Source organism: Ambystoma mexicanum, chromosome 13 (assembly GCF_040938575.1).
Source record: "Ambystoma mexicanum isolate Mex_15411 chromosome 13, UKY_AmexF1_1, whole genome shotgun sequence".
Classification (NCBI taxonomy): Eukaryota; Metazoa; Chordata; class Amphibia; order Caudata; family Ambystomatidae; genus Ambystoma; species Ambystoma mexicanum.
In genome coordinates, this window is record NC_090938.1 from 721,567,757 (window position 1) to 721,592,262 (window position 24,506).

Consider the following 24,506-nt stretch of genomic DNA (forward strand, 5'->3'; position numbering starts at 1 on the left):
CACTGAGCCGCTTGGAAAAGGTGCTCAATGTACTGCACTTCTTGGCTACTGGTTCATTTCAGCGGATAAGTGCCATAGTGGAGGGGGTGTCACAGGCCACGCAGTCATGCTGCCTACACCAGGTGTTGGCCATCATGACTGCACGCCCCTCCGTCTGCAGGCACATATACATGCCCAGAACACCTGCAGAAAGGCAGGCTGCCGTCCAGGACTTTTACGGGGTGGCACACTTCCCCAAAGTGCTAGGTGCCATTGATTGCACCCATGTGGCTCTACGTCCTCCCAGGGCAACTGAGCACATCTATCGAAACCTCAAACACTGGCATTCCATCAACGTGCAGGTAGTATGTGATGCCAAGGGAATCATCACCTCAGTATATGCAAACTATCCAGGGTCCACCCATGATAGTTTCATATTCAGAATGTCACCCCTAAACCGGGACCTAGAACCTGGGCGGCATGGCGACACATGGCTGATTGGTGAGTATAAATGCCTCTGCAAATGCATGCCTGTCAGATACTGAGTAATGTCACAACCCCACTAATGATACCCATCATCACCTCCTCAGGGGACAGTGCCTACCCTCTGAGCACCTACATGATGATGCCAATTCGGAATCCCACCACCCCACCCGAGGTAAGATACAATACAGCCCATATTGCAACCCGGGGCATAGTGGAGCGCACATTCGGAGTGCTGAAGCCACGATTTCGCTCCCTTGACCGCTCTGGTGGGCAGCTGCTATATGCGCCCCCAGTAGTGTGCAGGATCATAGTGGCAGCATGTGTCCTGCACAACGTTGCAACCCGCCGGGGCCTGCTGGTGGACATGGTGGTGCCCCCAACTCCTCAACCACATGCACGCCTGCTACGCATGGGAGGTGAAAGGGCACGTGGTGAGGCAGCCCGTACCCAGCTGGCGGCTAATTACTTCACCTAAAATCCTACCCCTGTGGCGTGCACACAGGCCTGGCACATACTAGCTGACAATCAATCATGATGACATAAGGGACAGTCAACTGTCACAACAATACCAGCCTGAGATAGTTCACCTGAAAGTGTTACATTGTGTGCCTCCCTACCTACTTAAAGACAACCAATGCTGTGTGACAAAAAGACAAACATTCATGCAGCATGAATGACTACCCCTTTGCAAAATACCACATGAAAAGAGTGCCATGTCACCCAACCCCTCCCCATCTCAGCTACCCAACACACCATGGCATGGCATGCAATGTGAAAGCAACCAAATGAATGCACAACACATGACACAAGTGACACAAAGAGCACTGTCCCTAATGGAAACATGCCACAGACAATATGCTCCCAGTAATCAATAAGAAACAGCACACATGAACAAATACTTACCAGCAACCCAAAACAGCACCATAGGATAAAACAGTGGCAAAATATGACAGTCTAAAATTCAAGTAGTGCAAGTCTCATAACCTGACTAAGGCATCACATCGACCCCTTCCAACTGCAGACTGTTGCTGTCTGGCAAATGTGTCAGTGTACTGCATACGACATGAATTGCATCTGCAAAGGAGACGGCCTTGTGAAGACATGAAGAAGGTACATGTGAATAAGGATAAAGACATGGATGCACAAGCACATATCAATACACCATGCAGTGTAGAATCCAACAAGGGATGTACACACAGTTTTGACTACAGACTGCCCACACAGCTCATGGGAGCCCAATGTCACTGTTTAAGTTACTGTCACTTGGTCACACCCTTTGCAAGCCCATGGAAAGGGGAAGCAGGAGGGGTGTGTGTGTGTCAGGAACCCAAGCATCTAACCCAAAGACAGGACAAGCCTGCATGTGCCCATCTGGAATACACAGCGGATGCCCACAGGAGCCACACAAGGCAACACACTTTAAAAAAAATAAAATGGCCATGTGTGGACCAGGGAGGGGGGGCACCCAGGAGGTTCGAGGACAGGGTGCACCCCAACACCCACATGCATGGATGTTGCGGAAAAAAAAATACCTCCTTGGGCTCATGGCCTGCACAGCTAGGCTATTGTGGGAGAACTGCTGTCGCTCCCTTCCCCCTCTGCTGCTACATCAGGAGGTGGCCGTGCTATGGGAGGCAGCCCACGCAAAGCCCTGGTATGGTCCTTTCGTTCTGGAGGATGATGGTACGGAGATCCCCATGCAGCACCTCACGGGTAGCCCGCATTTCTATCTGCATGGTCTCGCGTGATGCCTGGATCACCGCATGGGTAGTCTGGAGCTCTGCTGACAGTGAACATGTGAGCTGCTCCAGCTGCTGTTCTGACCTAAAATTTTCAGAAGCCTCAAGTTCACCCAGAGTATCCCTGAGGAACCTGTGTTCTAACTTCAGAGCTTCCCTGTGGGCCTGTGACTCGACAGATATGGCTTTGCGCAGAGTCTCCAGTCCGACCCGCCGGTCCCTGTTGGACGCCAACATGTCCTCCCTGTGTGACTGGCAAATGGAGTCTGTTGCCTGCTCTTGCATCTCCATCTGCCTTTCAGGGGGGAGAATGGAAGTGGCCACCATATCCATTGCCTGATCCATAATTTCACATGATGCTCCCTGTTGTGCTGCTATACTGTAAATTGAATTTTCCCATACAGTATTGCCAGGTGGGGGACGGCCACCGCGTTGGCAGGCACCACACCTGTGTGAGGCAAGGCGATCTGCACCTTGCTGTGCTGGCACTGCCTGAGGCTGCAGGACTGTATTCCCCCTATCATCTGCTGGCCCAGGAACAGGGAGTGTGACCCTGCATCCGTAACCGCCAAAGGCGGACTTTCCAACACTGAAATCCCCATAGAGGGCTGTACCCCCGGTGCAGGTGTGTTGGACAGAACAGCATCCCTGCCAGAAACACTCACCTGCGACGGCACATATGTCTCATCGTCCGATTCAGCACCTATTCAGCACCTGAATCATAGAGGTCTGCAGAGCCGTACCCAGTGACGCCCGTGGACAGTATGGTCTGCAGGAGGATTGGGTTTTCACCCACCACCACCCCATCTCCTCCACCTCAACAACATCAAGTGCCTCATAACCTGCAAAAACATGAAAGATAACAAATGGAAACAGGCATGAGCACCATAGCACACACATAGGCCTGAGGAGGAGAGATGCAGTACATAAATCACACATGTCCCACATGACTATAACCCTGGCATGCATGCACTGTCAATGAGTTGGAAGGGGAGGCAAAAAGCAGACACTGAGGACTCCAAGACGGAAAAGCACTGGCATCACACATTAGCCTGTGAGTGGGATGTCCAATACACATACATGACACATGCCAGCACACAGATGGCACGTAGCATAGCCATGGTACATTTCACAGGTACAGCCATATGGTAGGAAATAAGTACTGTCACCCATCTATGTGAGATGGACATCATGAGATAATACATGCAAAACAGTGTGACAAAACACGCATGTGCCACACGCTGCTACAGATCCAGTGGTCACTGATACAGTGATGGCAGGCCGATGGATACATCAATGATTGGTCACTTCACCTTGACAGAAGACAACAGACATATTCTACATTCAAACAGGGGCCAAAATGAATGTGTGCAGGTAATTACGCAATCAGCCTGATTGGTAAAATCATTCCCATTACAAGGTAATAAATGTGGGGCATCGTGGGGTGTAATCTATGACAGAAGTATGTAACATTATTTGCAATGCATGAAAACATTTTGTGATAAAAATGGCAAGGATTTAAGCAATCAGGCTGAATGAACAGGAAAAAATGTTCACACTTGTTGATGCAAGATGACAGTTCAAGGGCAATTGTAGTAATCTGTAGTAAATTGACATCTGTGGTCAGAAGGGATACTGTCATACACAAACCCAAGGCCGGGGAATGGTTTGGAGGGACCACATGGGTGACCCATACCAGTCATGACTACACAGCCTCACCTGGCACTCAATCAGAACACATCACCCAAGCAACATACACATGTATTGCACACACATGCATGGCCACTCACCAGACAATGCTTCAAGATCTGGTAGGTCTCCCACGCCTTGGATCTGTTTCTCTGTGACGAAGGTGCCAGCAACAGACTCATGTTCAGTGAGTTGGTCGTCCTCTGGTGGAGACCCACCCCCAGTCACCAGAGTAGAGGCATGATTGGAAGCCAGCTTGTTCTTTGCTCTGCGTTTCAGGTCATTCCACCGCTTGTAGCAATCATCAGCTGTGCGCCTCACAAATCCAAGGGCACTAATGTGGTCCACAATGGTCTGCCAGTGGGCCCTACGGTGAGCAGGCGTAGTCTTGCAGCCTGCAGTCACCATCATTTCGTGGCTATGGCGCGACACATAGCCCACAAGTGCATCTAGTTCGACGTCATTGAAGCTAGGCTTCCTTGACGTGCCGGAGTGTGTAGCCGTGTCTGGGCTCCCAGCCTGTAGTGCAAGAGCACCCTTCTTCTTCTTGGAAGGTGGTGCAGATCCTGAGTGGCTTACGCCGCTCTGGTTGGTAGGGGCAGAAGCGCAGGTGGACTGGGTACTAGGAGTTTCCAAAGGCACAATGACCATAGGTCTCACTGCAGGCATTGGCTGCAGGGTGATGCTGGCAGGAGCAACCTCGGTGTGATGGACTAGGACCGACACTGTATTGGCTGGGAGACTTGGAGCTGGGGTCGATTGAGCTGCAGCTGCCCCTGCAGCCTCCTCACCCTGGCTACTTGGGGCAGCAGATGGCATTGCTGCCCCAGATCCACATGGCCTGGTGACAGCAACTTTCACCGCCACATGTGGCCTAGACTTGGTGACACGGAAGTCAGCCTGGGAGTCATCCTGTGCCGGTCCAGTTGACAATATGGGGGCGATTAACAAGGCCTGAGGTTGGATGGTGTCTGCTGCATCTCCCTGACCCATTAGGGGGGGAATAGCTGTGCCTGATTGTTCTTCCACACACTGGCCTCCTGGGCCACCCTGAACTTCCTGGCCACGTCCCCTACCGCACCCACCTCACCCACCTCGCCCACCTCCTTGAGCTCGGCCACCTTTGCGTCCCTTACTGCTTGGTCGCCTCCCAACCATGGCACTGATGTTGTTGTGCGTATGGGAGTTGCAGTAAACAATTGTCCTGGGCAATTGGGGTGAAAGGGGTAGGGTACTAGATGGAATTTGTACCCTAGTGCTCTAGCAAGGCTGTCTGTGACCCCTGGGGGAAGATGACGGGTCACGCAACGCACAGACACCCCGAAAACAAAATTTAACATGCATGCAAGCCCTGGTAGACCACGTGCGTGGAAGAAAGAACCTGCACTACGCTGTGGCACCCAGAAACACAAAACTAGCATATGCGTGATACACGCAGCCTACAATGACCTCTGAAGGGGTACGCGACACACGGGGGCAACCACAGTTGGAAAATACGTGCGCGACTCACCGTCTGCCTGGAAAAAGAACGTGAAAAAGACGCACGTGTCCATGTTGGCAACACCCCCGCTAAAAGAAGAAGTGAACGCTCTCTGAAGGAACAGGGAGTACGACCTGGAACCGTTGTGAAGTAATCGCGTGTGAACCGACAAGAAGTACAAAATTCACCCACTCGCTCTCCACAAAAAGCACGTACATGAAAATGGCGTCCTATGCGTACCTTTTAAACCGGCCCACACCTGCAACGTCACTTACGCGCGTACAAGCTAAGGCCCTTTCCTCCAATTACACGCAGTGACACCCGGATGTGCTGTTTTATCACGTGCTGAATCACTATGCAACCGTCACGAGGGAAACGCCTGCGCGCGTAACGTCACAGACGCGCTTACGTGCTAAGGGCCTTTCCTCGAATTACACGCTGACGTGCACTTTTTTCACGTGCCAAGTCACTCCGTATTAAGCTGGCCACGTGACAACACACGGAAGACCACGCTCCTGCCCTGAAGGCCATTTCCCTGCTCCCCAGAGGCCCGAGCATGCTCCCACCTGCCATCTGCTGCTGCCTGCCTGCCTGCTGCCCACGTGTCCTGCTTTTTGTTGCCTGCACGTCAGCCATCTGCAGGGGTCCAGTTGTTGTGACCACCCCTGCTGGACCAGTAGACTCCCGACTGCTATTCCATCGCTCCACAGCCCAGCCCCAGGACCCAATTGCCCACCCACACCTGCCTCTGGGATTGCCATGTCGGACACAACACCATCTTTCACCACTGGCAACCCCCAGCCAGAGAGGCAGAGGGCCACCAGCTTCAGTGCCAGTGAAGTTGGTGTCCTGGTGGATAAAGTTCTGGGGCAGTATGATGCCCTCTATGGAAGTTCGCGCCTCGACTATGAAGGACAGAAGAGGATCTGGATGGACATCGTGACTGCCATCAACGAGGAGGAGGTGGCAGTCCGCGACATTCAACATGTCCGGAAGCGCTGGGAGGACTTCAGGTCCAGGACCCTCTACAAGGCCCGGCGCCTCATGGAGGCAGTGGATGTCAAGGGGTGCCGGGTCCGCCTGACCAACAACCAAATGAGGGTCCTGGAACGTATACGCCCAGCGCTCCACAGCCAGGTCCTTAAGAGGCAGACCCGTCTGGAGTCGAGCGGTAAGTGTACATGCACACTGATTGGATGCTGTGCGTGTTGTGGTGTGCCAGGAGTGTGCAGGTTGCACATATGTCTTTGTAGGGACATGACCCTGCCACATGTGATTCCTCCCATGTGTGAGACACATCGATGGTGTATGTGTTGGTAAGCATGCTGTGCAAAAGCATATGTGGGTGCACACATGTTAAAAAGTATGTGTACGTACTGTGCCATGGTTGTGGTGTCACACATGGATGATGGTTCCTGATGCATGTTCCTGCACTATGTACATGTGCATGTGTGTGTTTTTCACAAGTGTGCAACTGTGATGCAACATGGATGCATGTGACACTGACATGTAGGAGGCTGATTGCCAGATGTGACATGGATGGCCATGTTATCACTGCGACAGGTGGTGGAGATGTACAGTTGCATGTAAGTCTGGTGGCGTGTGTGCATGTGTTCTGCACTCCCCATGTTGCATGTGACGTCAGGCTCACCTTTGGCTGCTCATGCTGTTGTTTGTGTATGGCTGGTGCTGCCTGGTGCACCATTCCTGTTGATTTGCTCATGTGTGTGAGTTGAAATGACATGTGTGTTGGGGAGTGTGATGTCATGTCTGAAGTTTGACACTGCCAGTCATGTACTACTGTCATGTGTGTATCAGTCCATTGTACAGTGACCTAATGTCTGTGTTCTATCTCTCCCTGTCTGCAGTGTCAACTGATGAAGAGGGCAGAGAGGGTGCTGTGGAGCAAACCGGCAGGGATCGCACTACCAGCCGGAGACGCAAGGCCCAGCTCCCCTCCCGTGTTGTCATCTCGTCAGGGAGTGAGGAGTCTGGTGCCGCATCCCAGGCCGCAGCTGCCGAGGGTAGGTCCAAGAGGCAGAGGTTGGAGGTGGACTCCTCGGCAGCAGAAGGGGCAGCTGAGACCCCACAGGGTCGGACGGAGGAAGATGGCACAGAGGCATCCAGGTTGGTGGGGGGTTTGGTGGAGGAGGAGGCCGTGGAAGGGACACACACAGGGCCTTGAGGTGGGGATTCCACTGGTGCTAGTGGTGCAGTGCAGGGGCAGGGACAGGAGGCAGCACAGGCTGCCACGGAGGTGCCTATGTGTAGTCCTGTCCCCGATCCTGTGACTGCATCATCCCGCACCAGCAGGGATGTCTACGTCCAGACCCGTTTTCAGGGAGGGGATGAGCACACAACAACTGGCCTTCCTCTCCCTGCGGACGTGGCAATCCGGGACAGGGTTGAGCCTGTCCTGGCTGGGATAGCGTTGCGTCAACGGGGCATGCAAGGTGACCTGCAGTGTTTTCGTCAAGACACTGCACGTCATCTCGGATGCCTCCTTGACCGCTTTGACCTACTGGGATGGGTCACCAGTACTGGATTCCTCCATGTGATGGACCTTCTTCCGACCCCCTCCTCACCTGAACCCCCTATGCGCCAGTGGTCCTCCATGCCATCTTCCTTCCCATGTATCACCTGGGTACCCTGTGGAGCTGCCTCTGACCCAGCCGCCAGGCTGGTGGACAACACGTCCCTGTCACAATCAGGAGTCGGACGTCCAGCAGGGGTGGCCACCACAACAACTGCACCCCAGCCGGAGGAGGACGTCCAGGCAGCAAGAGCCAGGGCACAGGCACAGCAGCAGCAGCAGGCACAAGGTGGGAGCAATGATGGCTTGGGACATCAACATCCGAGGGGCAGGCATCGGCCAGAGGGCAGGAGGACCCAGGATTGGGTGTGTCTTCCGTGTGGCAGCGGTTCGGCCACGCCATAGATGCGGAGCGGCGGTGGGCGGAAGAGGCACGGCTCACAATGGTCAGGGCAGAGAACACCATGCAGAGGGCGCTGAGGCGGGCCGAGTGCCTCGAGGCAATTCACAGGGAGTTGGAGTTGAACATGGCATCGTCCCTGCGAACCCTCAGGGCCATGGAAGAGGACTGCCTCCAGGACATAGAGGTGGAGTTCGATGATGCACTGGCCCAGGACATCGGAAAGTGAGCTGTAAGACTAGCCCGCTGCCATTGTATATAGTTTATTAGGCTTAGGTTTCCTTTCGTTTCATTTTTATTTTGGTGTCCATGGACATTGCTTCACTTTTTGTACATAGTTGTATTTTTGTAGGATTTTGAGTAGGTTTCATTTGGTTTTGGGACCATGGACCCTGAGAACTTTCATTGTAAATAGTTCTGGAACTGTGGACTTTATTCTTTTATGTTTTTCAAACCCATGATGGAATGGTTTTCTTTTATTTACCCTTTGGATTCAGATTTTTTGTTTCTGAACATGGACCACTTTCAGTATTTGCTCTTTCATTTTGGATCTCACTTTTTTGGGGGATTTTGTATTTCAGTTATGTTTACAATCATTTATTATTCCTTGCCATGGTTGCTTTTTGTTTGGTTTATTTCTTTTTAATACATTTTCATCAGTTCACATGTTTGTGTTGTCTGCTCTCATTAGTTTGGTGCATGTGTCAGTCGCCATTGCCTCAGTCATGTGTCGCTGCTGTGTGACCATGTTGGCCATGTCTTTGGGTGCATGCATGTCTGCTTCTGTGAATGACATGCCATGGGGCGTGCACTGGGAAGTGGGTACAATGGATGGGTGTGGAGTTGCACTGTGGGGGGGCAGCGTGGGGTGGGATTTGGGTGGACTTTTGCTACATGCATGTATGTTGTGACAATGTTGGTTGGGTGGAGATGAGTCGGGGTCTGCTGGCAGGTGCCCGTCACTGCTGGGGGCGGGGCAGGGGGACATGAGTCATTCGGGGCCTGCTGGCAGGTGCCCGTTACTGCTGGGGGCGGGGCAAGGGGATATGAGTCAGTCGGGGCCTGCTGGCAGGTGCCCGTCACTGCTGGGGGGCGGGGCAGGGGGACATGAGTCAGTCGGGGCCTGCTGGCAGGTGCCCGTCACTGCTGGGGGACGGGGCAGGGGGACATGAGTCAGTCGGGGCCTGCTGGCAGGTGCCCGTCACTGCTGGGGGCGGGGCAGGGGGACATGAGTCAGTCGGGGCCTGCTGGCAGGTGCCCGTCACTGCTGGGGGGGAGTGCAGGGGGACATGTGTCGGTGCTCACTTGTGCATGGTGATTGTGGCCTGGCTGGGGGGGCATAGCCAGGGTGGATGGGCTGCCTGCGGGGCATGGGCAGGGGTGCAGGGTAGTCCCCTGTGGTGTGGGCTGCCTGCAGGCCCTGGGGAGGGTGGTGAGGGCTCACCTGGGAGGACACACACTGGCAAATCGCGTTGGCCCATCCCAGGCATTCTCGAACCCCGCTCGCCCAACGCCTATCGCGCGTGACACTCCCTGCGAACCCCCAAAATACACGTACCGTGCCCGCACAGGGCCTACCGCGTGTGAAGCTCCCTGCGAACCCCCAAAATACACGTAGCCTGCTCGCACAGGGCCTATTGCGTGTGAAACTCCCCGCGAACCCCCGAAATACACGTACCCTGCTCGCACAGGGCCTATCGCGTGTGAAACTCCCTGCAAACCCCCAAAATACACGTAGCCTGCTCGCACAGGGCCTATCGCGTGTGAAACTCCCCACAAACCCCACGAACACACGTACCCCGCTCGCCCAACGCCTATCGCGCGTGAAACTCCCTGTGTAACCCCAAAATACACATACCCTGCTCGCACAGGGCGTATCGCGTGTGAAACTCCCCGCAAACCCCCAAAATACACGTACCCTGCTCGCACAGGGCCTATCCCGTGTGAAACTCCCTGCGAGCCCTCGAAATACACGTACCCTGCTCGCACAGGGCCTATCGCGTGTGAAACTCCCTGCGAACCCCCGAAATACACATACCCTGCTCGCACAGGGCCGATCGCGTGTGACACTCTCTGCGAACCCCCGAAATACACGTACCCTGCTCGCAGAGGGCCTATCGCATGTGAAACTCCCCGCGAACCCCTGAAATACACGTACCCTGCTCGCAAAGGGCCGATCACGTGTGAAACTCCCTGCGAACCCCACAAACACACGTACCCCGCTCACCCAACGCCTATCGCGTGTGAAACTCCCCACGTACCCCTGAAATACAAGTACCCTGTTCGCACAGGGCCTATCGCGTGTGAAACTCACCATGAACCCCCAAAATACACGTACCCTGCTCACACAGTGCCTATCGCGTGTGAAACTCCCTGCGAACCCCACGAACACACATACCCCGCTCGCCCAACGCCTATCGCGTTTGAAACTCCCTGCGAACTCCCGAAATACACGTACCCTGCTTGCACAGGGCCTATTGCGTGTGAAACTCACCGCAAACCCCAGAAATACACGTACCCTGCTCGCACAGGGCCGATCGCGTGTGAAACTCCATGCGAACCCCACGAACACACGTACCCCGCTCGCCCAACGCCTATCGCGTGTGAAACTCCCCACGTACCCCTGAAATACACGTACCCTGCTCGCACAGGGCCTATCGCGTGTGAAACTCCCCGCGTACCCCTGAAATACACATACCCTGCTCGCACAGGGCCTATCGCGTGTGAAACTCCCCGCGAACCCCACGAACACACGTACCCTGCTCGCCCAACGCCTATCGCATGTGAAACTCCCCGCGTACCCCCGAAATACACGTACCGTGCTCGCACAGGGCCGATCACGTGTGATAATTCCAGCGCACCCCAGGAATGCACATACCCCGCTTGGCCACTCCTATCGCGTGTGATACTTCCCGCGCACCCCCAACATACACGTACCCCGCTCGCCCAAGCCCTACCACGTGTGATAATTCCAGTGCACCCCAGGAATACATGTTCCCCGCTCGGCATTTGCTGTGTAGCGGCCCTGTAAGCTGGTCCAGGGTTAGCGCAGCCCTTTGCCTTGCACTGGGGATTTTGATGGCTTTTCCTTGCGCAAGGGGCGTTCTTGGGGGCGTCACTGGTGCTGCGCCAGTGCTCATTTTGGCTTGGGAATTCCATGAATACGCAGTGCGCCAGAATGCTGTTTAGCGCACACGGCTGGCGCACGCTGGCGCACGATCCCTCTCTGCGCTGCTCGCGTGCGCTGCCTCTTCGCTGAAATCTATGAATTACCCCCAAAGACTCTGGGCCTCATTACGAGTTTGGAGGCAGCCATGGTGCTATTAGCACCATGGCTGCCTCCAAACCGGGCTCCTTTACCGGGTTCCTACAATGAGGATTTACCGGGTCATTCCGACATAGGAGGACCCAGTAATTCCTCCTTGCAGGAACCATTCCCCATTCCCATTTGAGCCCCCACAAGGCTCAATGGAAATGGGGAGGGAGGTAATAACGGGCACATAACAACTGGCCCGTTATTACCTCCCTCTTCCCCTCGCGGGACCCGGAAAGGACGTCTGGTTTTACCAGACATCTGTTCCGGGTCCCGCAAAGGGAACCTCGTAATAGGCCCTCCCGTAATGAAGGGTGCCGGTCCCGTACCGGCACCCTTCATTACGGGAGCGCCACCCTTGTAATGAGGCCCAGTGTGTTTTACAGAACTGTTAAAAACGCAGAGAAAGACCAGCTGCAGAGTGGTCCGGTGCCGCGTGGCAGCTCAATCGAAAGACTCTGGCTGGTCCCCTTTTTATTGAAACTACCGATACTAGAAGGCCCTAGGAGGGTCCAACGAAAAAGGTGTCAAAGTAGTCATACAAGGGTTGATTAAAACCCCTTGTATAGTCGAAAGTCTTTGACCCGTAACCAGGAGGAAAGCTAAAGGAAGTAAATCCTGTATTGTGATAAAGTAACGTGAACTGTGTAACTGGCCAAGGTGACCCGGCTGAGAGAGGCCTGCAGAACGGTAGGGAAAGCACGATAACCCATGAACATTGTGGTGACAGGAGTGAACTTGACTGAGTTCACTATGAAAGATTTTTTTAAAAGACATTGAGACTTGTGAATACAACAGGTGAAAGCCGTAGTGAACCAGACGGAGGGAGGCTAACATTCGAGAAGGGTCTGAGCCCGGAAGAGGGGGACCCAGGGGTGACAAGTCATCACTCAACATACATACAGAAAGGAACTTTTGTTTTGGATATTTTAAAAACAACAGGCCCTCGGAGGCAAGAGACTTTGTAGAAAAGAGACTTAACCACCAAAGGTCCTGATATCGCTGAAAGGAACTGTTGACTCCTGCTGGAGAAGCCTGAGAGTGTGTTGTGCTCAGGAGTCACGCCTTGTCCCGTGCTAAAAACGTGGGGAAGGGAGACCCCAGCTATTAATTACATCCTGACTTATCATTTGTGAACACTTCTTTCTTTTCTTGTGAACACTATCCCACACTCCTTTTGTACTTAGCTGCAAGGACTAGCAATAGTTTCTTTTAGCATAGGCCCTTTTATTTGACAAGACGACACTAGGACTGCCTTATTATTATTTCGATGGTCGTAGCTTGCTCCCATCTTAGATTTAGGTTTAGATTAGGTGTTTTTCCAACCCATTTATACAGTTTAATAAACACCCTTGAACTGTGATCACTGGTGTCCGTCTTTACTGTTGCCACCATGAGTTGCTTACAGAAGCCAGAGCAATTCTAGCTGCCACATCGTTGCAAGACTGGAAATAAATACATGTCTAAAAGCAAAAAACAGGAAGAGAAAGATCTCCCTATTATGCATCAGCGCTGTGGAACACGATCCTTAACCCCCTCCACACAGCACCATTATGCCTGCAGTTTATGAAAAAACAGAAGACCTTGCTCTCTAAAAACTTGGGGGCACCAGATGATAGCGGTCAGGGTATGCGGCTCTCGGCACCAAAGCCAGCCTCACCGGGCTACCCATTGTAAACGCACTTTGTTGCTTGCTATCTAAGTTTGCGCTATACAAGTACAAGAATACCAACATACTTTTTCATTAATCTGCGTATATTTACATGTATTTCAATTCAATAAGTTCATTGAGATGGTTGAAAAAGCCTTCCCGATCAACATCAGCTCTTTGGTGGGCCTGGCCTCATATCTACCTTTTAATTCTATGAGCTTTTCTTGCAGGTGGGCATGTCTCCTGGTGCTCTGCAGCGTCGTCTTCATTGCAGAGGCATTTTCCTGGGGCTTCTGAGCTTTCACTTCACTGCACCTGAGAATTATAGAAAGACACTGTATATAACCCTTTTTTCCCTGTATTCTCTCCTCATTGAAGTTTAGTAGGCCCCCCGGCAACAAACACATTTGGGACGTATCCATTGTGTGAAAAAGTATAAGCCTTGGCCTACAGAGACAAGTAAGAGAAAGGGGATCTAAACAGTGAGATAAGGGGGAGGAAAAAGAGACCTCATTCCTAAAGATGGGAAATGAAAGGCTCTGAATCAACATGCATGGAGGGGAGGGGAGGCCCGTCCTCAGGGAAACAGATAGGTAGACAACACCATACATGTGAGATAAATGAGAAACAAGAAACAGGCAGGGGTGGGTGGAGAGGCAGAGGAACCCTAGTGTGAGACACATTCTGAATGAGAGACCCCCAGGGAGTAGAGGGTGGGCTTGGGAATCTCTACACTCTGAATGAGAGACCCCCAGGGAGGAGAGGGTGGACTCGGGAACCTCTGCATTCTGAATGAGAGACCCCCAGGGAGTAAAGGGTGGGCTTGGGAATCTCTACACTCTGAATGAGAGACCCCTGTGGAGGAGAGCATGGGCTCGGGAATTTCTACATTCTGAATGAGAGACCCCGGGGAGTAGAGGGAGGGCTCCGGAATCACTACACTGTGCATGAAAGGCCCCCTGGGAGGAGAGGGTGGGCTCGGGAATCTCCACATTGTCATACATTATGAATGAGAGACCCCGGGGAGGAGAGGGTGGAGTGATGAATTGGATAATGACATCCCTCCTCTCCCGGGGATAGCCTCTCCTCATGTGGCCATGGGACTGCAGACGGTACCTGATCCCGACCCTGTGGGCTGATATTTGAAGGAGGATCACTTGAGGGGAGGGGATCCTCAGGGGGAAAACCGTGGCATCATCAGCTGCGACATGGTATCCCCCTTTCACTTTTAGGGATACCCCTTCCATTCCTCATACCTTAATGCACATTGTGATCACCCCCTTCAACAACCCTTAAAGCCTGCTGATAGTATCCCTCAATATTCTGTAACCAACAGAATAATAAAGACTGAGACTTGGAAAAGGGGGCGAGTAATGCCGAATACTCAGCAGAATCAGATGGAGCAGTGTAGTGTTTGGAGGAAGCCTATTGGCTCGAAGCAACTCCCTTCCTAGAAGTGGGAGTTAAATGATGGAACATCTGAAGGTAACCGAAAGTTGTAACCGGCTAGTTATTGCTGCAGAAGCCAAGCTGAGAAGCCCACAGGTGAGTGGGGAGACTGCGAGAGAAGGACTGCAGGAGTTGGTTTGCCGTGTTGGGATCACACAGGAAATGAAAGCATCCTTCCTGGTGAACACAGGGACCGAGAAGCAGTGCCTACACTGCCCAAACACAGAGAAGGGCTCAGGAGTGAGGCGTGACCAGCAAAGGACGTGGAAGCTACCAGCCAAAGCAGGTAAACCTGTGAAGTGGACGTGGGATGCCGGGGCACTCTCTTGTGTTTGCTACGAAAGGTTCAACGAACACCAGAGAATGGAAGCTGGGTCACAGGGGTGCTTCGACAGCTCAATCAAGTACCGAAAAGTGCCAGGTACATGAGCCCGAGCAAGGAGGTTAGGTCACTGGGACCTTTAACAAAGAAGGTGAATAAAGGAGGGTTCGAAATCTGACACTTTGACAAACATAATATAGAATATTAGAACTGTGTGAATACGAGAAATACCAGAATAATGAGAGAACCTGGCAGGGGAGTATGGCAGGTGTTTGGACAATTGACAAAGGAAGTAAATAAAAGTGTGTTTGAGACCCAGTGTTTTTGTGAAAACAACACTGAATATTGGAACTGTGAGAATGCAAGAAATACAAAAATAAACAGAGGGCTTGGCAGAAGTGTATACCAGTGGTTGGCGAGTCTGGGAGTCGCACCTACACTGTATAAAGGAATTATATGAGAGAGCCTGGCAAGAGAGTATACCAGGTGTCTGGCGAGTCTGGGACCCACACCCAAATTTTGTGAAGGAGCAACATGAAAGAGTCTGGCAGGAGAGTATACCAGTTGTCTGGTGTGTCTGGGACCCGGACCAAAATTGTGTTACTGGGAAAAGAAAATCCCACGGAAGAGTCAGACCCTTGAGGTTTTGATTTTATTGCCGCTGGAGTGGATTGTAACACCAAGAGGGGAGAGGCATCCTCTTAGGCTTTATTCTTGGGAACTTTTTGTTTTGGTGGAGAGAAACCATTCCCAGGAACTGTGAAAATTATCCATTTGGAACTTGCGTTGGATTATATCTTTTTGTTGTACTTAAACATTTGTGCACTTTACAAGGCAGAGACAATACCCGTAGCACCTTAGAGCTAGTTTTAGAGTGTGAGTACGAGTGCGAGGGATAGGATAGGATATCAGACACAAGACATTTTTGCTTTGGACATCGTGACACAGACAGACCCTTAGTTTTGGTTCAGGTAGGGAAATACATCCTAGATTAGGGACATCAAGGCATTTTCCAACCCCTTTATTGTTTAATAAAAGTCTACCCACTTCTACTTTGAGACCCTGTAAGAAGGGAGCATTTTGGCCTGCATATTTGACCCTGTGAGAGACCAACAAATCAGACATTTTTGCTAGTTCCTTTTGATCAGTGATGATGGGATTAGCTAGGTGCTGACGCAAGTCAAGGGAGCAAGCATTCATGACGTCCTCAAGCATAAATAAACCAATCATGCCGTCATGCGACTGGTGGTCATCGCCATTTGTACCCTCGAGCATCTTTTGAGTGCTGAAGTCAAAGCGTTGCTTCATTTTTTTTCCTGAACAACTTCAAGCACCGAGCAAAGCGCTCTCAGAGCACCTACACACCAAATCTGCCATGAAAACATAACGAGGTCTCTTCCAAAACAGAAAATACCCTTTTTCTATTTTCATGGCAGCCAAGAGTGGTGAAAGAGAGAACTAAAGTTAGCATGTTGACTATATGTGATTGCGATTTTGTTTTTTAAACAAAAGGAGCGGGTGTGGTTCAAGTGTGAGCAACTCTTAAGACTGTGTAGAATGCAGTCTAGTATCATCAGCTACAGCCTGTGTCCAAAACAGACTTATTGGCTGAGGTGGCCACTGCAGGGGCTAACAAAAGGCACTTGAGAAGAATGGAAGATTATTATTATTTTTTTTTAAATGGAGCATAGCTCTACACCAGATTGTTAAATAATACTCATACTTTTATTGACGTAATAGTATTGTGGATTATGTTTGCATCAAAAGTAGAAGACAGATTTCTATAAGTCATGTAAATATGGAAAATAAATTGTTGTTACTGTAAAAAAAAAGAGAGTGGAAGATCTTGTAGGGTCTGCATGGACCTGAGAGCAGCTAAGAGAGACAGGTAAAAGTAAGGAAAACACTCATCATGCGGTTAGGATGGGCGAAAGGACCTCTATGCTGAGCTCAGATAGGGAGTGGGAGACATCCCAGGGGTAAGAGTAAAACACTGAGTCTACATAGGATTAGACTGAAGGATGGGTGCTGCACCGTGAGCTTAGAGACAGGAAGAGGCTTGCAAATGATATTGTAAAACCCAGAGTCTATATTTTTACATCACACATAGAAGAGATGAATCTGCCAGGAGATAAGATGGAGCCGGGGTCTGTAGTGTGTATAAATGTGAGGAACAGAGGACATGCTACAGTATAAGAGTGAGTCCACATTAAGGTCACATCAAGACAAGAGGAGACGTACCTGCCCAAAATGCTCTTCACATCCTAGAGAGAGAAAAAGAGAAAGAGGACATGATAAATAGCCATCCCACAATATTCTAAACGTTGATTTCAATTTTACAGAGACCCTGAACTGTGATGGAAGGAAAGGGTTAGGTTGCTGTATTATCTGGTCTAGGAATCAGAGGAGCCTTCTGGACAGTTTCTGGTCAGACAATGCCAATCTGCGCGTCACAAAATCAGACACTGACCCACCCCCTATCCAGTGTTTCTGAGTAATGGGAGCAAAACGTCACCCGACACCTTGAAGGTGATCTACAGTCCTCTTGCTGTAAAGCCATATCCTGGGATTTCTTAACCGTGTCTTCTGAGCATCTGGTTTTGTTCACACACTGTGCCAGCTTGGAACTGGTTTCATTTGTAGGAAGGTAGATGCTCAATTTGTGTGTGTGCATGTTTGTTTGTGTGCTTGCGTGTGTTTGTGTAGGTCCTAGAGATGCACAAAGATTCATGCTTTGTCTCCCTGTTTCTAATAGTTGCTGAAGTTCTAGGGAAGGCATAACGCTCCATCTTGCCACATTTCACCTTGATGTCGCCAACATTCTGACTGGTAAGCGGAGTAGCCTGCAGCGAAAGCGCGAGTCATCCATAACCGGCAATCACATGGTTGGTGCCAGAGCCATAACTACATTTTTGGTGCTGGGAACTAGAGCCACCATGAACTAAAGGTGGGGGGAGGGGGCGAAGAAACACTTGGATCGGACAAATGGCCCAGAGCCTGACATTACTGGGGTATTTGAAGTTGTACTTACATGTAGTGACTACATACAAGGCATTAACTGCGATTAGATGGCATTACTGAGGGGTGTTGAGATCGCACTTTGCATCTGCAGCACCTATACAAATGGGGATGAACATGACAGAGGCATTTGAAGCTGCACTTTACATATGACGGCAAACCCTGCAGAAATGTGAGACTGCACACACTGCACTCAGCATTAGATAGCAGGGTCGGACTGGGACAAGATATAGGCCCGGACACCAAAAAAAAGTGGTCCACCCCTTGCCTCAGAAAAGTGGCCCACCCTGCCTCACCTCAAAAAGTGGCCCACCCCTCACCTCAAAAAAAGTGGCCCTCAAACCATCATCCGTGAATCGCGTCAATTCACGACTTAACAGAAAATTCTACTTATGGAGGGTTCATGTGTCTGTTGCATGTTGTTATGTTTTGTGTAAACGCTTGAGAAATTGATAACATTCCTTTTGTTCTTTAAAAAAAAAAAAACATCACATAGTCAAATACTTATTTTGCAGAACCAGACCCAAAGCATGTCTACTCGTTGACTGGGGAATCTGTGCCCAGCAAAGCGCAACGCTATAGAAAGGAATGCATTGCCTACCACGGTTCTCACTGCACAAACACAGATGTTTCTACAGAATCAGTGCCATTAATGAAACACTACCTTTCACCCCTTGACAAAACAGGAAGTGGCCATCACATAGCATTGTTCCTAAGTACACTATGAAAAATATGGTTATGATTTGACTAATGTGATATACATTTCATACAAGAATGGATCACAATATGTATCCTTAATATCTGTGTGTATAGATCCATATTGTCAAATTACTGTGAATACAAGCAGACGTCCAAGGCCAAATGATAATATGTTATTGTATAGCACTTACGCTTGAGCTCTTTTTTATAGAACAAATATGCACACAATATCACCCAACCTGTCTTGGTACACATTCATCGCCCTCAGGATGAAAGGCTGGGATGGCCTTGCTGGGATTGTAAAGTTTCTGCATCTGTTAGGGAACTTTAAATGGTTACAAAGAAGTTTGGTTCTGTTCTGTCTGAATACTAAAATATACCTGTAGGTGGCCGGGCAATATGCTGTGCGCTTCTATGCGCCGTAACCATAACAAGGGAGAGAGCATGTTGAAATGCGCACCCAATTTGACGCCAAAAGGTGCCTGACTCAGAGCCCCGCTACGGGGAGACCCGCTGCTTCGCTCCGGGTGGGCACTGTTGGCTTGTACCCAGGAAACTGCACCATTCCCTGCAGCACACTGTACTACTCCCGCTCTGTGTGCTAGTGACATGGGCAGAGCTGAGCAGCATTCACTGCTCTCTGCCTCCCCTATCATTCTCACTCTCTTTCTCGCCTGGCTCTATCGCTGTGCCGTGATCTCTGTCATTTGCCAGCTCTGTGGGTCTCTCCCTCTTTTCCTCCCTCCCTCCCTGCCCAGCTCTGTGGGTGTGCCCCCTCTCTGCAGGGTGGTGTGCGTCAGTGGGTGAGAGTGGTCTTTCATTCTGTCTCTCTCTCTGTTCTCTTTGTCTGGACAGTGTGGTGTGCTCACTCTGGCTCTCTCTGTAAGTGTGGTTTATCCCTCAGAGAACAGAACTTGCAAGATCGCACTCATGTAGTCTGGTGTGCATTCTCTCTCAGTGTCAGTGTGGTCTAGTTTTCTCTCTCCTTCTGTCTCTGTGTCCCTCCCTCCCTCCCTGCCCAGCTCTGTGGGTGTGCCCTCTCTCTGCAGGGTGATGTGTGTCAGTGGGTGAGAGTGGTCTTTCATTCTGTCGCTCTCTCTCTGAGGCGTATTGTGAAGTGCACCCTCTTTGTTCTCTTTGTCTGGACATTGGGGTGTGCTCACTCTCTGGCTCACTCTGTCAGTGTGGTTTATCCCTCAGAGAACATAACTTTTTTTTTAAATTTATTTATTTTTGTTCAGGAAACCCTTATAAATTTATCGAAAGCTTCGGTGCTTTACTGGAATTTCGAACCTCTCTTGTCGTCTTTTCGTGATTTTAAGACGAGATTTAAAGTTCCTTGTGTCATTTCTGGTTTCCTCAATGTTCTGCCTTTGTCACTGAGTGTAGACCCCGTTAGCGAGACCATTTATGTAGGCGGAGGTCTGTCACCTATCTCTTTGAAGGTTATCTCGATTAAGTCTGCCATTGCCACCGACCACCTAGTGGAATCACCTGATATTAATCTGTTCCATAATTCATTTTCTTGGAAAATCCATGGGTTTTCAATCAATGGTAGCAGGTGGGCTGTTCTGTTTTGTTTGTTGTTATGACACTCTATTATTAGGTGTTTCAGCGTTTCCATTTTCTCTGTGTTTTTGCATAGGCGACATTTTGTTTTATCTAGGGCGCCTCTGATGCTTAAAATTTCTTGAGTCGGTAGTAAGTTTAGTCTTGCCTTCATGAGCAGTTTTCTTGTTCTTTTGTCGGGAAATTTTCTGCAGTATTTAATCAGAGATTTTACTTTGTTGAAAGTCGGCAGAAGGTGTGTGAGGAGTTTGTTATTTGTAGCGAGTTCGAGAGTTTGTATCCAGTCCATCATTACCATTTCTTCCTTGATTCTGTCAGGATTTTCTTTGAGCTCTTTTTCAGAACACGCTATTTCTTGGAGTTTCTCTCTTCTCTTTTCCGTCCATCTTTTCAGGGCTATGCACCTTGCGTTGTCCATCTCATCTTTGATGATGGTGAAGGCAGGCAAAGGTTTGTCTAGGATGGTTTTCCTGAAGAAGCTCATAGCGGCTTGGTCTACCATGGCTTTGAGGGATACTAGGCCTAGCTCTCTCCTGATTGCCGCCATAGATGTTGGTTTGGGAATTCCTAAAGCTGCCTTCCAGATAAGCCCTTCTAATCTGGTCCAGATTTTGGGTGGAATGCAGAGTGAGACTTCCATTCCATAGGTCAAGGCTGGCACCACTTTGCCTTTGTAGAAATGTACGGCCGGGATCAGCGAAAACTTGCCGAATTTTTTGTGGATGTGGCGCATTTGTGCTGTTAGTCTTTTGACTTTGTTCCATAGCGTTTTTTGCATCGTCAAAGATGTACTCGAGCTATCCAGGTCGACGCCAAGGTATCTGACAGATTTTACTGATTCCATTTTTGTGTTTTCTAGATACCATGTTGGTTGTTTTGATTGCTTGTTAAGCGCTTTCTCGATCGTCAGGACTTTGTTTTTTTTTTTTATTGATTACGAGGTGGTTTGGGGCGATGTATTTGGCCAAATTGTTTAGTTTTCGCTGTAGGCCGATTCTGGTCTGATCGATTAAGATGATATCATCTGCGTATAAGAGTCTCGGTATAGATGCTTTGCTGATTTTTGGCGGGAAGCACCTGACTTCATTTTCAGAGTGTTGGAGGTCACCTAGGAACGAGATGAAAAGAGCTGGTGCGAGGGGGCAACCTTGTTTGACACCACGGTTTACCTTGATCGCTTCAGAGAGGGTTCCTTGCTGACTTAGTTTCACTCTTACAGTGTTTTCTGAGTGGAGTGCTTTGATCGGGTCCAGAACTGATTTGGGGCACTTCCAGGTCTCTAGTTTGGTCCACAGCGTGTTACGGTCAATTTTGTCAAAGGCCTTGGATAGGTCAATGAACGCTAAGTGCATCTTTGCCGCCCCTTCTTTCACCTTTGCCTTTAAAATGTTGATGATCATGATATTAAGCGAGGTGGATCCATTTTTTTGGAAACCTGTTTGAAGGTTATCTTTCGATGGGCCGCTTTTTTCCCATGCTCTAAAGTGGTCCAAAAGAAGGGAAGCGTAGATCTTGCCAATAAAGTCGAGTAAAGCGATTGGCCTGTAATTGGCCGGATCTTCGTGGCAACCCATTTTGTAAATGGGCACGATTATTGCTTTCAACCAGGACTCTGGGATTTGTTGTTTGTTCTCGCATTCAGCAAATATTTGCTGATCATCCCTGACCACTGCTTGGGAAATTGCTTAAGTGTCATATTTGTCAGGCCATCGAGGCCGGGAGCTCTGGAAGATTTTAGTTTCTTGATTTTTGCTTCTATGTCGTCTTGGTCAGTTAGGTTTACCCAGCTTCTGTTCTCTTTTCCTGGAGCCTGGGGTTGCGAATCTTTTACCTCTTCGAATTCCGCCGTTAGGTAGGATATCCATTTTTTCTCATCGACTGCGTTACATATTTGCGCATTCTGTGTGTGGGCTGACTTTTTTATCAGAGACCAGAATTCGCTCGATTTTTTAGAAGCAAGTTTTTCCATCATGTCCTCTGCGTCATGTTGGTATTGCAGCGCCCTATGTTGTCTTAACCAGTTGCGGTACCTTTTCTTCTCATGATGCCAGATCTCCCAATCTTCTATGGTGTTTGATTTTTTTTGCTCTTCTTTTCAGGCGGCGGCTCGTTTTTCTTTGTTCGACCACTTCTTTGTCGAAAGCGTGGGGCGGTTGGACTGTTTTGTTATTGTTCTTCAACGGTTTAGTGTAGAGTAGTAGAAGCGGTGTGTAGTCTGGTCTTTCTTTTATGTTGTTTTTCGTGTTGGAACACACTTTCTTTTCCCATTCGAGCCTGATTTTCAAGATGTCGTGTTTCGTTAGCCTTAGTCGTGATCTCTGAGTGTTGACTTCTGTTTCTAGAGGGTATATTGATTTTTTGCTTTTCAATATCTGCCAGGAACAAGTTAACAGGTTGTGGTCGCTGTTGTTGGTTTTTACAACACGGAAGTTCGTCATGTATTTGATTAGACCAGACGAGATATAGATGTGGTCTAGTGGTGCGCTCGATGTTCCACGTTCCCAGGATGGGATGTTTGTTTGGTATGGGAACAAGGTGTCGATATTTTGCATATTTCTTCCTGCAATTAGCTCCTGCCAAGCTTTTCCTCGTTTCCTGGTGGGGTCTGAAATTGTCTGGTGCTTATTGCTGGCTTGAATTGTCTGTTGGAGGTGACTACAGCTTGCGTTGAGGTCTCCGCATATGATGATTTCAATGTCGTCGAAGTCCTCATAAAGCTTGTCGATTGTGTTGCCCATCTTTGAGCAAAACGTTTCAGTAGCCATCCGCTGGGGATTCCAGTGACAATTGATGATGGCTAGCCTGATACTATGGCCTCTGTTCTGTTTGGGGACCCGTCGGGGCCAGGTAGTCAGAGTCACCAACATTTCATACGCTTCTTTCCACTTTTTTTGGTTCTTCCAGGCCCAGTCCTGTTTTGATTGCCGTCAAAAGGCCCGCTGATGGTCTGCCTAGCAGACCCTTTACTGCTGGAGAGATGTGGACTGTGAAGCCATCTATTGTAGGTTTGGCCATCAACCATGTTTCTTGTAAACATAATATGTCAAAGCTACCGAGGTTCACATCACTTGGCTGTGTAAGGTGTGCGTGGCCTCGGGTGTTCCAAGATCCCAGGCATATCAGCTCGTTGGTGGGCCGTTCCTCTTTGCATGGTGAAGCGTTGCTGTTTGTGAGGGTCGGCCCGAGTCGTTGCTATTTGCTGCTCTTAGCGTTCCATGTTGATCTCAGCCATTTCCAGGGGCCTTGTGGTTTGCCCAATTCAAAAGATTTTCCGGTGCATTTGATCTCATTGAGCTTCACAGATGTCTCTACTCGTGGATAGCGATGACGCTCGTTCTTGATCAGGCTTTTACCTCGGGATTGGTCATGTTCCTTGGGATTGACTTCTTGAGATTTCTTGGGTGTCGGGTACATTTAGGTTTTATAACTTTCCAGTTTTTTTATTTCTGTCAAAAGAAGGCCCATCTCTTTTAATTCTTGGAACGCTTGCTGATTGATTTTTTTCCCACACTCTGATTCTATGTGGATAAAGGCTTTTGCTCTTTTGTTGCTGTGATATGGCTCTACTAGTTTGATGTCTTCTGTTTTCAGGTGCCTTAACGTTTTGGCTCTGTGCATTATCTGGATTATGGTCGGTCGGTTGAGTGGAGCGTGGTCTTTCTTAGGGTCTAGTTGTTCTATTTTGAGTGGACACGACCAGATGTTTCGTGGATGTCTGTCTTTTGCTATTTCCAGCGATTTTTGGCTAATCCTTTGTGTTTCCGAGTTTCCAGATGGTTCTTTATCTTTGGATTTCTGCTGATCGTATCGTTTGGGTGAATACGAGTATGTTGATTCTTTACTTTGGTGACTCGTCGTGTCGGGGATGTAGTGCCTTTCGTGTCGCAAGTTTTCAGACCTTATTCGTTCTTGTGGTCTCGTGTCCGGTTTTTCTTTCACCTCTTTCTGTTTGTCTGAGGATTTTAATTCTGTTAGAGAGAAACCCATCTGCTCGATTTCTTTAAAAGCTTGGTTGTTGATATTTTCAATGGCTTCTGCTTTTACGTGTAGGCATGTTTTAGCTACGGTTCCGCTGTGGTAGGGCTCTACTCGCTTTAAATCTTCGGTTCCGATGTTTCTTAGGGATTTGGTTTTCCTCATTAACTGGATGACGGTGGAGCGGTTTAGAATGAGGTACTC

The 24,506-nt window shown here is 49.7% G+C and overlaps 1 protein-coding gene across 1 annotated transcript in view; it reads right to left on the reverse strand.

The window, feature by feature from the left end:
- The window catches only part of LOC138520509 (E3 ubiquitin-protein ligase TRIM17-like), a 219,552-nt gene that overhangs the window by 43,462 nt on the left and 151,584 nt on the right, over window positions 1–24,506 (reverse strand). Inside the window, exons 3-4 of the mRNA XM_069632863.1 lie at window positions 17,283–17,305; window positions 13,473–13,585 (exon numbers count right to left, since the gene is read on the reverse strand). Coding sequence (XP_069488964.1) covers window positions 13,473–13,585; window positions 17,283–17,305 — 136 coding nt within the window. The remainder of the gene's footprint in view (window positions 1–13,472; window positions 13,586–17,282; window positions 17,306–24,506) is intronic.